Raw genomic sequence first — 15,199 nt, 5'->3', positions numbered from 1 at the left:
GCATACGCCTGGTCATGAACTATGCAAGTCTAGTGCTCGCACACGCAGCCCGCACTAATTTAAAACCCCTTCAAATCATTCAATCCTGTTTTCACAAGATAGCCGTCGAAGGACCGTGGTTCATGAAGAACGTGGGTCTCCACGACGATTTGGAGCTTGAGTCTATCAGTAAGTTTCAGTCGGCATCAGTGCGTCACTTTGAGATGGTGGCACGACACGAAAACTCTCTTGTTTTGGCCACCGGTAACCGGTGATCAAATGGTAAACAGTCGACGTGGCCTTAAACACGTCATTTCGGATCCTCCCGAGCCACTAACGGTGCTTTTAGGTATCTCAAGCACCAGCCACCGTTCTCGTCGAACCCGTCGCTTGCAGGGTTCGGCGAGTAAATTAGCAGACACAGCGCACTGAGTTTCTCGCCGGATATCCTCAGTGGGTCGCGTTTCCGATCTAGTGGTAGATTCTGCGAAGCACTGCTCTTGCTAGGGCTATTGTTAGCAATGTGCACAGGTTAGAGCTCCTTGAGCTCACCTACTCGTTGGGTTACGTTGGCATTGCCTCTAAAAGCTACCAGCTTGTAAGAAAAAAGTCCAAGATAACTGATTAGTGATTACTCTTTGATATTACATATTATCTCGTATGTATTGCTTTCACATCAATAAAAGCCCAAGCCACCGATATCAATTTGTAAAGCGATATTATTGACCTCGATTTTTTCGATTCCTCAAACTTTGAAATGTATAAATTTAATATAGTTTTTGGGGAAAAAAGCCGTGAGACTTGGTCCCATTCTGTTTTGGGGGCGTCAAATCATTAGGGGGACCTCATCTCCGTTGATTAATCTGGTTGCGGCCTATGTATTAGACACTATGGTCTAACACAACATTTCTCATACGCAGTGCGCAACAGAGCTCGGTACTGGCAAACTTTCTCCAGGCTTTGGTGTAATTTATTAAATGAAACACGTTGTTTGTGATCTGAGGTGATACTCATAATTATTACAATCCTATCATAGACAGGTTTCATACTTCAGTGAAGCCTATCCATCTTGCCAGACAAAATTGGCACTAGCTGTCATAAGAGCAGGAAGTTTGTCTTTGAGGTGAAGTTCGATAAGTTCAAAATCGTATTTTCCCATTGATCTTAGCAAATATCGATGGTCATCGTAGTGGTGTGGCTGTCGGCACTTTACAAAGTACTGGGCCATAATTACTAATTGATAGACTTTTGAGTTTGCACAGCTATAGAATATATACAACAACATAAATAAATACTAACTTTTAGTGCGGTAGGGTTCTAAAACGTCCTTGGGCCCGCGGTCTGATCCAAGATGGGATGTGATCCTGTATGTGGGACTTGACCAAATGGCAAATGGCAGATGGTCAAATCCCACATACCACGCGCACCTTCTTAGGCGCGGAGACCTCGTAGGAGGCTCGGTCAGCGGCCTGGGAAAAAACCCAGCTGGGCTAGGGACCTGATACAGAAGGTAATTACCCTCGATACTGCGCGTATTGTGAGGAGGTTTTCATTCTGGAATCCTAACCACTGGTGGCTTGTGTCGTAGACACCGCCTTCAGCGGCAATCTATTTTTATATAGTGTTTTTTATAAATTGTACCTTTAACTTCTTTTTTTTAAATAACGTATAATAACTAAGGAAGTACGGAAGAGGCGTCAGAAACCTTGGGGATCAAATACCCCCTAAAATGCTGGTGCAGAAGGCAACGGGAAACCACTGCACTAATTTCCCACGAGAGTCATGAGCAGGTCGTATCCGACTGATGCATGACCACGACCACTCTGTCAAGAGTGTACAAATAGGAAGAAAGAAGAAGATAATAAATAAGATTTTGAATAAATATAGATTATAATAATAAATAATAATTAAGTAATTTAAGAATCATAATTATTGACAATCGACATATTTTTTAAATCGATTTCGTAAAATAATATCGATTTTCATTTCAACTTCTAGAAAATTCGTGTAAGATCGACGAAGTGCAATGCGGTGACAAACCGGCGTTCGACGTTTTTGTGAACAATTTAACGATAGGTAGTTATATCAAGCAATTGTCAACCTCAGCAACGTGTTTTTGAAATAACTCAATTTATGAGCAAATACTTGTAATTGAGTATTTTTTCAGTGAAATAAGAAAATTTGTCTATCACAATGGCTGCTATGTCCGTCATTGGAATTGATTTTGGTAATGAATCCTGCTATATTGCTGTGGCTAAAGCAGGTGGGATAGAGACAATAGCCAATGATTACAGTCTTCGAGGGACACCGTATGTATTATATTCATTAAATATATTAAACTTGCTCTAACCAAACCATAAAAATGTATTTTTGAAGGGTTTTTCGGAAAGTTGATATAATGCATGTCATACAATAGACCCTATTTCGACATTTCATTACGTGCTTTTTTTTTTCATAATACCTTTTTTAAATACTGCTTTCTTCATCATTTTTAAGTAAGGAAAAATGATTATTTATCACGTATCATTATTGCAAATCCAAAGAAACATAGATTTTAAAATTTCAGGCCCCAGGTCTGATCTATTCAGGAATAAAGTATGAAATAAAGGATGCTTCCTTTTTCACCAATGTGAACAATATACCACTTAAACACTAATATAAATTATATATCTATCATTACAACACATATAAAATATAGAATCTAATACAGGTCAGGGTCAAACACCACACTAGTAATTTGAGTAATCAATCAATATTTCAGTAACACTGTAGTGTCCACAAGTGCTTACTGTTGACATGCACAGTAGTGGTGGTGTCCTCATTTTATTTTGTTTCCTTAATTGTCTTTAATTTCTATATTTAGTTTCTTTCTGATTTCTCTGTTTTGTCATTTATCAAATGAGCTTTGAAAAGAACCCTGCCTGGCCGTTGGTTGGCTGAACCTGTACTAGTATTATTGCTGATGTCTATGAAAAAAATAGCCGTAAAACATTGTAACTAAAATATTTGACATCTAAATTAAAAACCCTAAAAAGAAATTGGTTAAGCTTCATTTATTTAAAAAAAAGTTCACATAAATTGATTCTTGTCTGTGATAATAAATATTTTTTAGAGCTTTAATTAATTTACATTTTATTCTCTTCTTGTTATTTCCCAGAAACAACGAGGAAGTTAATCTTGAAAAAAAAATTATTGTGTATGTAATGTAAGAGTTAATTTATTTTTAGATCATGTGTTGCTTTTTCACAAAAGAATCGAATATTGGGTGTGGCAGCCAAGAACCAAATGGTGACCAATATGAAGAATACTGTATTTGGTTTCAAACGACTTCTGGGAAGAAAATTTTCAGACCCTCTTGTTCAAAAAGAATTAAAACATTTCCCTTTCAAGGTTGAACAGAGGTCTGATGGCGGTATTGGAATAAGAGTCAACTACCTCAATGAAGACAATGTCTTTACCCCTGAGCAGGTATGTATATTCTATAGAGTTTGATAATCTGTTTTGAGCTGTCACGGTATTTATTACCCAAAATGAGAAAAGTACTAAATTATTATGAGATATACAAAACATACCATAAAACAATACAACAATTGATAGATTTATGAATTAATGACTCTTCTGAAAAAAGCTGGTGGAACACCTTGTAGTTTCTGAAAATGAAGAAATAATTGAAACAAGAGAGTCTGAGATGGGACCCGTACACGTCCATATGGACACTGATAATGTTTTTCTATCTTAATTCACTTATTATTTAAGTGTTACTAATATTAGTTTTCTTTACAGATAACAGCCATGTTGTTGACAAAATTAAAAGATGTTGCAGCAACAGCTTTACAGACTCAAATCAACGACTGTGTGATATCTGTTCCCAGCTATTTCACGAATGCTGAAAGAAATGCTCTTTTGAATGCCGCTGGTATTGCTGGTTAGTACTTTTTTATGAAGAAGTATTCAAAATGGACTTTATTTTTATTTATTTATATACTTATGACCTGCATGTTTTTTTTGTCATATCAGGTCTTAATGTATTGCGCCTCATGAACGAGACAACTGCGACAGCTTTAACTTATGGAATTTATAAACAAGATCTTCCTGGTGCTGAAGAGAAACCACGAAATGTTGTCTTTGTCGACTTTGGTCATAGTTCTTTACAGGTAAATATTTGATATACATAATACAATTAGCACAAAAAAAAAAACAATAACATAAATGTGTAAATATACACATAGTCAAACTTCAAATTGAAATCTATTCAGCCTCTTTGTTGGGAATAATTTTATTATTAATCTTATGAGCAATGATGACTGGTGATTTTGGTTTTTGGAGCAACCAACACTTTTAGATTATATTTTATATAAATTTTAAACCTTAAAGCAAATTTTAATAATTTCCCAGGTTTCAGCTTGTGCTTTCAATAAGGGTAAGCTGCGTATTCTCGCTACTGCAACCGATGCTCAGTGTGGTGGACGAGACATTGACATGGCTTTAGCTGATTACTTCACTCAAGATTTTGTGACAAGATATAAATTAGATGCCAGAAAAAATCAAAGGTAAATTGATAATCTTACTAACATGCTTTTTATTACTGTGTGTGACCTGTAACTATCTGTCTGTCTAAAATGAATACTTGAATGAATCTGTCTAGAATATAATGTTTGAATTCTCAAATTTCAAGATCTCCAGTTTTTTTTTAAATTTGCACTTGTATCCATGGTCCGATGGCAGTACAAGAATATAACTAGTCTAATATTCAGACCCATTTGCACACAAAAAAAAAAATCGTCAGACTTACTTTGCATACTTTTAATTTTTTGTTAATGTGTATTAATATAGAGCTCACAGCTCTCTCGGTCATAAAGAGTTATCAGACCACATAAACACCACAATGAAAATGTCTTAATATTCTTATGGATTCAAATATCTTGAAATAACAGATCTTATTTTGAGTGCAACATTAGCTATGAACCAAAATTTTAATCAGAGTATTGAACTATATTATTTTAAAATAATAATAATATAAATATTTTTCCTCTAAATCTGTCCAGGGCTTATCTTCGTCTTCTGCAAGAAGTTGAGAAATTGAAAAAACAAATGTCTGCTAACAGTACTCGTTTACCACTTAACATTGAATGCTTTATGGAAGAACGAGATGTATCTGGAGATATGCAGCGTTCTCAGATGGAACAAATATGTGCTGAAACATTTAACCGCGTTGAAAGAACCTTAAGAGCTATTCTACATAATGCAAGTAAGTGTTGTTTTAAAACTTTCAGCAAAATCATTAATGCTTGAATTGAGTTTCTTCTCAATCCTTCTGATTACATGAATCTACTACAACAATCAATCGCACACTTTACTACTAATTTTAATTTCAGAACTAAGGTCTGAAGACATCCACTCTGTTGAAATTGTTGGTGGATCCACAAGAATCCCTGCAGTTAAGAGTTTGATTGAACAAGCGTTTGGCAAGCATGCTTCCACAACCTTGAATCAGGTGAAGTGTCTGATATCTGCTTTCTGCTTCTCTATTTTTCATACCTAACAAAAATATTCTGAGTCAGATTTCATGTCCATTCCTGAGAATTAATGGTAATTGTTAAGGCTAGTACTTTTATCTAAAGAATATGTACCTATATTAATAAATAATGTAGTAAAATTATTATAAGGTTATAATTATATTATATAAATAAATGATATAATAAAATAGAATTATATTAATGAATTCTGCACATATAGACACAAATTATGTATAATCTCTAAACTATTTATAAATACTACACCGAAACTACTAAAAAAATTTAGACCAAATAATAAAAATGTTATGCTGGATGCAGGCTGCACAAGACCGGTCATTGTGGCGAACCTTGCGGGAGGCCTATGTCCAGCAGTAGACGAGCGTGGACTGAAAAAAAAAAGCACAAATATTAACAATTTTTGAGTGACAACTAAAATAAGTATGATTATGGTGAGATAGGACGAGGCGGTGGCTCGTGGATGCGCGCTACAGTGCGCCATGCTGAGCCCGGCCGTACGCGTGCGTGAGTTCAGCATCACCGACGTGCAGCCCTACGCCGTGCGCCTCGCCTGGGACGCCGCCAGAAACGAGGACGGTGATATGGAGGTTTGTCTTAACGTATCTTACTTTACTCTTTATGGCTGACTGGCAGACGAACTTATGTTTATTAACAGTATTTTTCAGAACGTTTTGGTTCTTGCATATTTTGAAAGACTGGAGAAGTTTATATCCTTATTTAAAAAGGTAGACATGAATATATATAGAGAATGACATTTAAAATAAACTTTCACTGTAAAGTACTGATTAAGTCCAAGCCAAAATCTCTAAAAATCCAGAAAAAAATATAAAGTACCTACATAAAAGTTACTGGAATTTGCAATTTTACTTTGTAATAAAAAAAAATCTATTTTATTAACTTTGTCATTATCGGTTCGATTGATCAGTGGTGTTTCCACCGTTTCAAATATATAACTTACAAACAAACATAATAAATTTAATGGTGACAAAAATACAATATATTATTATGTAAACACTTTTTTCATTCAAATGAATTCCACCAGTGTATATGATATTTAAACTATTTCTTTAATAAACTTCTCACCATTTAGGTTCTGCCCCAAATCAATTGGGTAAATTGGTTTATGTTTTGATATAGAATTGAAAAAAAATTAATGCACTTTTATTACAGGTATTCCCCGCTTTTCACGCTGCACCATTTTCAAAAATGTTAACATTCTACAGGAAAGAGCCATTTTCTGTCAGTGCCTATTATTCTGACCAAGTACCTTATCCGGACACATTTATTGGTATGTAAAACTGTAAAATTCGTATTCGTTTCCTACAAGATCCAATCATTATCAAATCATTGTTGGATTTTAGGCCAGTGGCAAATCAAAGATGTCCAGCCCACACCTGAAGGAGAATCCCAAAAAGTAAAATTGAAAGTGAGGGTGAACATTCATGGCATCATAACAGTCGCTTCGGCTTCACTTGTTGAAAAGAAGCAGGACACATCACAGAATGAGAACATAGAAATGGAAAATAGTAATGAGAATGCTCAAAATCAGGATACACCTATGGAAACGAATGGAGGAAATCAAGACCAGCAACAACAGAATGGTCCTGAGAACAACCAAGAGGTGAGAGATGAGGAAATGAAGGGAGAGCCGCAACAAAAACAATCGTGGACACAGAGAGTAGGACAGTGGTTCAGCGGGGTATGTGTAGCCGGTGACTAGTCTAGCTTTGTGGTATTTGCTGTTTGATTTTGAGTACTTATAATGGTGTTGTAAATAATATAAACACATAACAGACAGCAAACACCACAAACTGACTTCCCCATCCTCAAGTCGAGGCCCCATTTGCACGAATTCAAAAGGCTTAAATTTATTGCCTGTATCAGTAGCTGTCTTTTGTTTTGATAATTCACAGTTTGTCTCTGTGTCCACGTATATTTTACGAAGGGTGGTATAGTTACATTTCTTTTTATCAAGTTTGCATTGCCTCATTGAATTACACGTTCTGGTGAATTTTGTAAGAGGTGCAAATGGGTCACCACATCGCTTGGAAGGTGTGTAAAGTTTTCAATATTCTAGAATTATATTTTATCAAGTTTTGGCGCAGTCCAAGCAGTGGTGGTGGTGGGGAAATCTTTTTACAATAAGATATGAACAGCTTGTTCTCATTTTCAGGAGAGTGATGATAAAAAGGATAAATCCAAGGATAAGTCAAAGAAGGTTCTTGTGAAAACTGTGGAGCTGCCCATTGAAGCACAAACACATGGTCTATCAGTGCATGAACTAAATGGATATGTTGAACAAGAGGTAAATCAAATTTTACGAAATGATATTATTTCAAAAGTCATCATGGCCTAAATGGATAACACACCTGGTGTCCTAGGCATAAGGAATATTTGGGTTCTCTATGCTTTGTACAGTATACAAACATTATACTTATGGTATACTTTGTTCTACAGCTACATTGCATTTTTTTGATTTTCCTACCTAAGCTGATAGCCTTGAGAGGCTATTTCAGCGGCACCTTAACTAGTAGGTGAGCTCACGGGGCTCAAACCTGACGACGTTAACACGAACCCTAGCAAGAGCCGTGCTTCGCAGAATCTACCACCGGATAGGAAACGCGACCCACTGAGAAGATCCTGCGAGAAACTCAGTGGGCTGTGTCTGAGGGATATTGCATTGCAGTGTGATGAACAAAAAAGAAGAGAACAAAATCTGGTTATAATACAGATCAGTTTTGATATCCATTTGATTCAATTTACAGGGCAAAATGCAAGCTCAAGATCGGCAAGAGAAAGAAAGAGCAGATGCTCGTAATGCTCTTGAAGAATATGTTTACGAATTGCGAGGGAAACTGTCTGAAGGCGAAACCCTGCATGATTTTGTTGCAGAAGATCAACGTAATAAGCTTGTCAATCATCTTGATTCTGTTGAACAATGGCTCTATGATGAAGGTGAAGACCAAAATAGACAGGTTTGTGCTTTAAATTCTGGTTCTATTTTCTTGTATTTTAAAATAATAGAATCATATAAATGTTTTTTAATTAATTCAATTATGAATATTGATTAATTGATCATCAATTGTGACAGGTGTACAGTGATAAGCTGAGCGAGTTGAAAACTGAAGGCGAGCCGATCAAACAAAGGCGTCTTGAGTTTGAGCTACGTCCTGGGGCTCTAGATGAGTTTGCTTTATCCATCCAACTCACCAACAAAGCTGTTGATTTGTACAAGTTAGTTAAATACATTTAATAATTTATTTAAGGTTATAATTTGAAATGGACAAGACAAACAACAACTCTGCCGTGCTTGTGATATATACAGTAAGTGCCTCGGAGACACTTTTGAGAAAAACGCGGTTAAAGATTTCAATTTTACTTTTGACGTTTCTCGCGAAGTATAAAGCATACCTAAGTTTTTATAATTTTTTAAGATAAATATAGGCTTTTGTAACAATTTGCCTATTATTATTTTTATTCAGAAATAATATTTAAATTATAAAGCTTGAAAAAATATTTATATTAAGGAATTTATAATTAAAAAAAAAACATTTTTTTAGCATTGGTACAGTAAGTGTGTGACTTACTGTAACAATATTTAGTTTGAACTACATACTGCAATTATGATTACGGAATGAGGTGAATGTTTAAATAGAATAACAAAAATTGCACAATTTGCTTAATGAAACTTAATCACTTACTGTAATTATAGCTATGAGCAATATATAAACTTATGGCATCTACCATAAAGCACTGGAACCATAATTAATTACTCTTCCTCGATATTATTTGTAGATAAAAGAAACAAAAGAGATCTTATGAAATCACAGCTTCATAGAATAATTACACAACTTTGTTAAGACTATAAAATTTTAAAATCAGTTCCATTTATTGAATTTTTTATGCATTGAGAATAAAAAAACCACCAAAAATAAACACTTTGTTTCTAAAAAAACTAATACAGTTCTTTTTGGAATTTTTATAATAAAAATAATAATACGTAGATTGACAGAACGCAGCTGCACAACCCTGATCTAATAAGGTACTTTATAATCTTTAATAAGTCATATAACCTCTTAAGACGGTTATTATGTACTACTAAACTATTATGTAGATTATGAAATCCTCGATACAAGAAATTATCAAATCAGTCAATCTTACAAATCAATAATATTAGCACCTGTGTAACAGTTTATGGTAAAATAGTAAATGTCCTTTAATTGACTAGTAATATGTAGGCTTACATAATATAGGCATATTAGGGGTTAAAGTATGAAATTGCCGATTTGACCTGAAAAATTGAAATTCGTTTTTTTTTTTATTTAACATATTTATTGAATCAAAATATCTACAGTTATTATCTATACATTGCTACCATCTAATAGAAAGGTCAATTATCTCTTTGCGATAGAACTCTGGTGATCTAGATTCTACAAACTGTGTGAAAGCATTTTGTACTGCCTCCTAGGACGAAAAGTTTTTATCACCTAGAAACTTGTCCAAATCCGAAAAAAATGGTGTTTATTCCGTTGGAGCAAGGTCTAGCAAATACGGGGGGTGACCAATGGTTTCTAATTGCAGTTCCTGTAGAGTTAAAACGGTTTCTCGTGCTGTGTGAGGTCTCGCGTCATCATAGAGCAGTAATGGTGAAGACCGATTCAGGATTCAGGGCTGTTTCACTACAAGTTTTACTATCATTGTTCGGAGTACGGCATAGTAGACATTTACCGTTATTTCTTGACCAGATCCTATAGGAGAAACCTATAGTGAATAACACCATGTTGAGATCCCCAAACAGTTACCATTACTATACATATATTGGTAAGCTTTGCTTCAGGATACTGTTGCGGCGTTTGACCTGGGGTCAGCCATTGCATTTTTCGCTTACGGTTATCGTAAAGAATCGCTTTTCATCACATGATATTACTTCATTTCTGTATCGATTCAACAAGGCAACACAAGGTTCAACACGCGTTTCTTTCTGCAGATCAGTCAAATCATAATGCACCCATTTTTCCCATTTTTTTTAAATTTCATTGATTTGGTGCAAATGAGTCAATATTGTTGATAAGGTAACATTAAACCATATCGCTAATTCCTGGGTAGTTTGGCTCGGATCAGCTCTCACCATCTCTTTCAATTCATTGTTATTCATATGTGTGGGCAGTCTTCCACGTGGTTCGTTCTTCAAATCAAAATTTCCATCACGAAAGCGTTTAAACTAAAACACACGCTGCGTTCATTAGTAGTCCCTTCTCCTGCTTTTGCAGCGTTAGTCCCGCGTCGGAACTCTTATTAAAAAATCACTCGAATTTTCAAAGTATCCATCTTTCTTGTCTAAGCTGAATAATAAAAAAAAACTGAAAGTCGATAATCGAACGTTACACATGTTTACTAAAAAATCTCAAACCATGAAGGTTCTATGTCAATTCGAAGTAGGTACCTATTACAACAAAACGGCAATTTAAATAATCCCAGTTATTTAAAAAAAAAATTCTGAACTCAAAACTCTGCGGTTAATAGATTTGATGCAGAATTCGAAATGTTTAACCAAAAATCTTTTCTATTCTCAGGCATCAGAGGTACAAGCTTCTGTATAATATCTACTTTACGATCTGCAGTGATTCCTCTGGGACTATTTTTAAACTTCACCTAAGGAAACTTTTGGGTCATCATAATTTTGGCTTGTAAAAAGTCCAATGATTGCAACATCTCATTTTATGATCTGTTTTATACATTAGTATGAAATAAGCCCTCTGAACTTTAACTAAACACCTTATAATATTTGTAGTAAGTAACGTGTTTACCTAACATGTTCCGGGCAAGTCTACGCATAATATGAAGTATTCCTTAATATAATTACAGTAGTGAATCTTGCTGTTGTTACGACTATGCATAAAAATAAATATTTTAATTTGCTGACTTATCATATACACAGTAAGTTCAACTTACTGTAGATATGTTAAGGTTTAGTAACTAATGCTTTATTTTCAACAATTAATATAATAATAGTATGTGGTACTTACTGCTAATATGTTTCAGTGATACTTGATGAAAAATACTCATATCTTAAAAATAATAACAGCAAAATTACTTACTGTATCAATACATAGGAAATGGTTTAAACTTTATGAAAAAATCAACCGTATGTGCCCATACTGCAATTATAATAAGTATGTTTTGGCGCAAAATGTTTCTTACTGTAGATATGCTTAAGCTTATTTACGTTTCTATACCACATTTTAAAATTTTAAATATACAGAAATGTAGATCTCAATCTCTACATTCCAAATATATACTTAACTCAATATCGACAAAAATGTGACTTACTGTATTTATCGTAAGCACGGCAGAACTAAACTTAATAACTTATTGGCATGTCATTTTTTCACAATGAGAAAAATAAAATGGAAACGTAATATTATTACATTAAAACACCAACACATTAATTACAGAGCTGGTGACGCTAAATTTTCACACTTGGCGGAAACAGAAGTTCAGAAAGTGATAGACGCATCTAAAAATGCCCTAACTTGGCTCGAGACTGCAAGGCAAGCGTTAGCACACACACCACGTCATCAACAACCATCGCACACTACTCATCAAATCCGTCAAGAACGTCAGGTAACTGCATTCATTATTTCTGTTGTTCTAGATCGGCAGGGCATGAGCTAATGGCCCACCCGATGTTAAGAGGTTATCGGGAACATCAACACCAAAATCAAACCAAGAGTCAAGATAGAAGTTCCATGTCTTCCAACAGATTCTAATTTCACAGACTTCTGCTTTTCTAACAAGAATTTTTTCGATGGAAGATTGCTTATCGGCTGATACCACTCTACACTTTGTGGACTAAACACGACACTGATGGTGCATTCAAGTTTAATCTCGAAATGTTTCGATCCACCACAAGCTTAATTAAATTAATTAAAACTATCCTATTTATATTTATTTTTTTAGAATTTTGAGAACCTCGTGCATCCTATTTTGAATAAAGTTAAACCAAAAGAGAAAACACCACCTCCTTCCAATCAGACTGCGGGAGACGGACAGGCTGATGGTAACAAGGATGCGCCTTCGACTCAATCTCAAGAGCAAATGGATGTTGAATAAACGCATCTTTAGAAAACTCACAACACTAAACAATAACACCCGCCTTCCTCATCATTCGTATCGTGCACTTGATACAATTTATAATGTGTAATGGCTCATAATTATATATTTACCTTCTATAATAACTATTTCGTTATTCTTTAGTTTTGTGATAGAAAAGAGCGCCAAGTTTTGAGCAATCTTAGTAATATTTGAAAGCTGTACTAAATTATTGCAGATAAATTTTATGTATTTATTTATCTCATGTGATAAAGGCTCGATTTTATTGTATTTACATTGCGATAGTTAAAGTATCAATACTTAGTATTCAAAATGAGTTGAGTTTTTCGCTCGCTTGATTTATACAGCGAGTTCATAGTATTAACATAAATTAACAGGCATTACACAAATGCATTTCATGATTACATTTCAATTGTTCCAATGCTACAATTGAATTTAGTCAGCAAAATGTCACTAGTAATATTCTTAAAATATAGCACATTCTTGAGTGTTTAGTAAATAACAATAGGTAATTGTCTATAGTATAGTTATGATAGTGAAAAGTTTCAAAAAAGTAATGGAAGTAAATTAATCATTTTCTTTGTAAACATAACAATAATTTTGCTGGCGCTTACGCCCTATACTTTATAGTAAATGAATTAGTTGAAAGAATCGAAATATGATATAAATTTACTGATTCAATATTTTGAAAGAAAACTCTTGAAAGGCTAACAACTGTCTCAATAAATGCCAACTGCCTGTTTTCGATTTTTAACTAATCAGCATAATAATATAGCCATTAGGGATTTACATAGCTTGATTAACTGTGATCCAATAAAATATGAACTCCATAAGGATTGAATGACAACAATAAAATAAAACGCAACTGAAATATTATTTAATAATTAATAAAAGTTTTCTGGAGGTTCATGTCGAACATTTCAATAATATTTTTAATTAACAGACAAAAAACTATTTGATTCTCACTAAACCAAATTAACGAGATTAGAAATTTTGAAATGCAAAATTTGTTGAATGTTCTGAATTAGAACTTTAGCTTCAACTTCTTTACAGCCCTCAGGAAATAAATAGTTCAAGTAATTCATAATTTTAATTTGATTAGGTTTTAGCCGAAATCGTCTAAAACATTCCAGATACCTATTTAAAAGTATGAACATATGTGAGAATCAATATTCATTTGTAATTGTTATTAAAGTATGTAGTATCCTTTACTTATGACCTATTGACAATTCTTAATACTGTAATTTCGCAACACATACAAACTTAATAATTTCAATTTTGTTAATTTGGCCTATGTTGTGCAAATAAATGGTTCAACCATTGTATGAAACTTTAATTTATCAACAGATAGTAACCACACCGGACAGAAACAATTTAAGATTCGTATATAGGTAAATCGACCTTCACTAATCTGCTTATTAGACGGAAAGTATGTTAAATACAACATTATTAAATTGATATGACTGACGAAGCTGTCAGTACTCGTGTCCGGTAAATCGTACCGGTTTTCTAATGAAATAGTAATGAAGTAGTAGGTAGGTACTGCTAACACATGTCGACAAAATGACTTCCGCGATGAAGGGCATAGTGTAAAAGTCAAATCTGCAAAAATATTTAATTTGCGTATTTACTAATAGTAGAGGCGTCTTGTGAGCCCGCACTAGGTACCATTACCCTGAGTACTGCGGCGGGGCAACTGTTGTACTGTAAAATTGAGACTTAACACGTTAACAGTCCCTATACAAGCGTACCGAAACACGCCATATGTCCAAGTGTGATTATATATTTTTTGGCCATTATTCGATGTCCACTTATCGACTGATGCATTAAAAGTAACAAAATATGGCCGTTGACCCGGATATACTCGTGTACACCGGGCGGTACACGGACTTATGAATTAAATTACCGTGTACCCTTAACGTGTACCCCAGACTCATGAGTGGTTCCAGTAGACGTATGTACGGTTAGTTTATTACCATATCGATGGTTCACTTCCGCGGCAGACTACTTTTCCGCCAATACATACCCTCGAACACATAAATATAACATGAAGATCTATAAGTTAAGGTCTGCAGAAGGTTACACTTGGGGATACCAAATTTACAATGGTCAAAGTGTGCAAGTATTTGGTTTGGATACCGGAAGTATAGTAGTAACATTGGCAGAAGGTTTACTTGATGAAGGTCGCTGCATGATAACTGACAACTACTACACGAGCGACCCTTTGACAGAATTTATGTTTTCTCGCAATACAGACCTCTGTGGCACAGTCAATAAAAAGAGAAGAGGTTTACCGAAAGTGAGAAGGAGAGAAAAGCTGAGCATTCTAGCAGCACATGAAACCATGAAACCATTGTAAAAAAACTCTTATAGCACGAACTTGCACACCAACCCAGTGAAATACGCTTTTCCAGCACGGAAAGAACAACGCAGTCACATGCAAGGTCATCAAGACCATTATAATTATCAGGACCATCAGGATTACCAGGGCCATCATCAGGAAGACCGTTTTCTTCTAGTTCAAGTACGCTGCTGAGAAACACACATTTTTTGGAGTTTTTGGGCAAGAAAGA

At 34.7% G+C, this 15,199-nt stretch overlaps 1 protein-coding gene across 4 annotated transcripts; it reads left to right on the top strand.

Moving 5' to 3' along the window:
* Positions 1-1,973: 1,973 nt before the first annotated feature.
* Hsc70Cb (heat shock protein 70Cb) lies at positions 1,974-13,949 on the top strand. Of its 4 annotated transcripts, none has more exons than XM_089732346.1 (16): positions 1,974-2,055; positions 2,147-2,288; positions 3,207-3,447; positions 3,763-3,904; positions 3,997-4,133; positions 4,375-4,529; positions 5,025-5,227; positions 5,355-5,473; positions 5,954-6,100; positions 6,684-6,801; positions 6,875-7,134; positions 7,687-7,818; positions 8,279-8,488; positions 8,605-8,747; positions 11,969-12,137; positions 12,474-13,949. In XM_089732346.1, the coding sequence occupies exons 2-16, from the start codon at positions 2,173-2,175 to the stop codon at positions 12,624-12,626; spliced, it is 2,445 nt and encodes an 814-aa protein (XP_089588472.1). In that variant the 5' UTR covers positions 1,974-2,055; positions 2,147-2,172; the 3' UTR covers positions 12,627-13,949. The 4 variants fall into 4 exon arrangements, with proteins under 4 accessions (XP_089588472.1, XP_028037559.2, XP_028037561.2 ...); XM_028181758.2 differs by having other exon boundaries at positions 6,875-7,212; XM_028181760.2 differs by having other exon boundaries at positions 1,981-2,288.
* The last annotated feature ends 1,250 nt before the right edge of the window (positions 13,950-15,199 follow it).

This window comes from Bombyx mandarina, chromosome 13 (assembly GCF_030267445.1).
Source record: "Bombyx mandarina strain Sakado chromosome 13, ASM3026744v2".
In the NCBI taxonomy this organism is placed as follows: Eukaryota; Metazoa; Arthropoda; class Insecta; order Lepidoptera; family Bombycidae; genus Bombyx; species Bombyx mandarina.
Note: the sequence above shows the minus strand (reverse complement) of the source record. Positions and strands in the feature narration are given on the sequence as shown.

What these genes read in the sequence shown, in the direction of transcription:
- Hsc70Cb (XM_028181758.2), top strand. Translation starts at nt 2,173, where the DNA reads ATGGCTGCTATGTCCGTCATTGGAATTGATTTTGGTAATGAATCCTGC. An exon ending in ACGAGGACGGTGATATGGAG is followed by an intron (nt 6,101 to 6,683) that starts GTTTGTCTTAAC and finishes CTTTTATTACAG; the next exon opens with GTATTCCCCGCTTTTCACGC. An exon ending in GTGAAGACCAAAATAGACAG is followed by an intron (nt 8,489 to 8,604) that starts GTTTGTGCTTTA and finishes CAATTGTGACAG; the next exon opens with GTGTACAGTGATAAGCTGAG.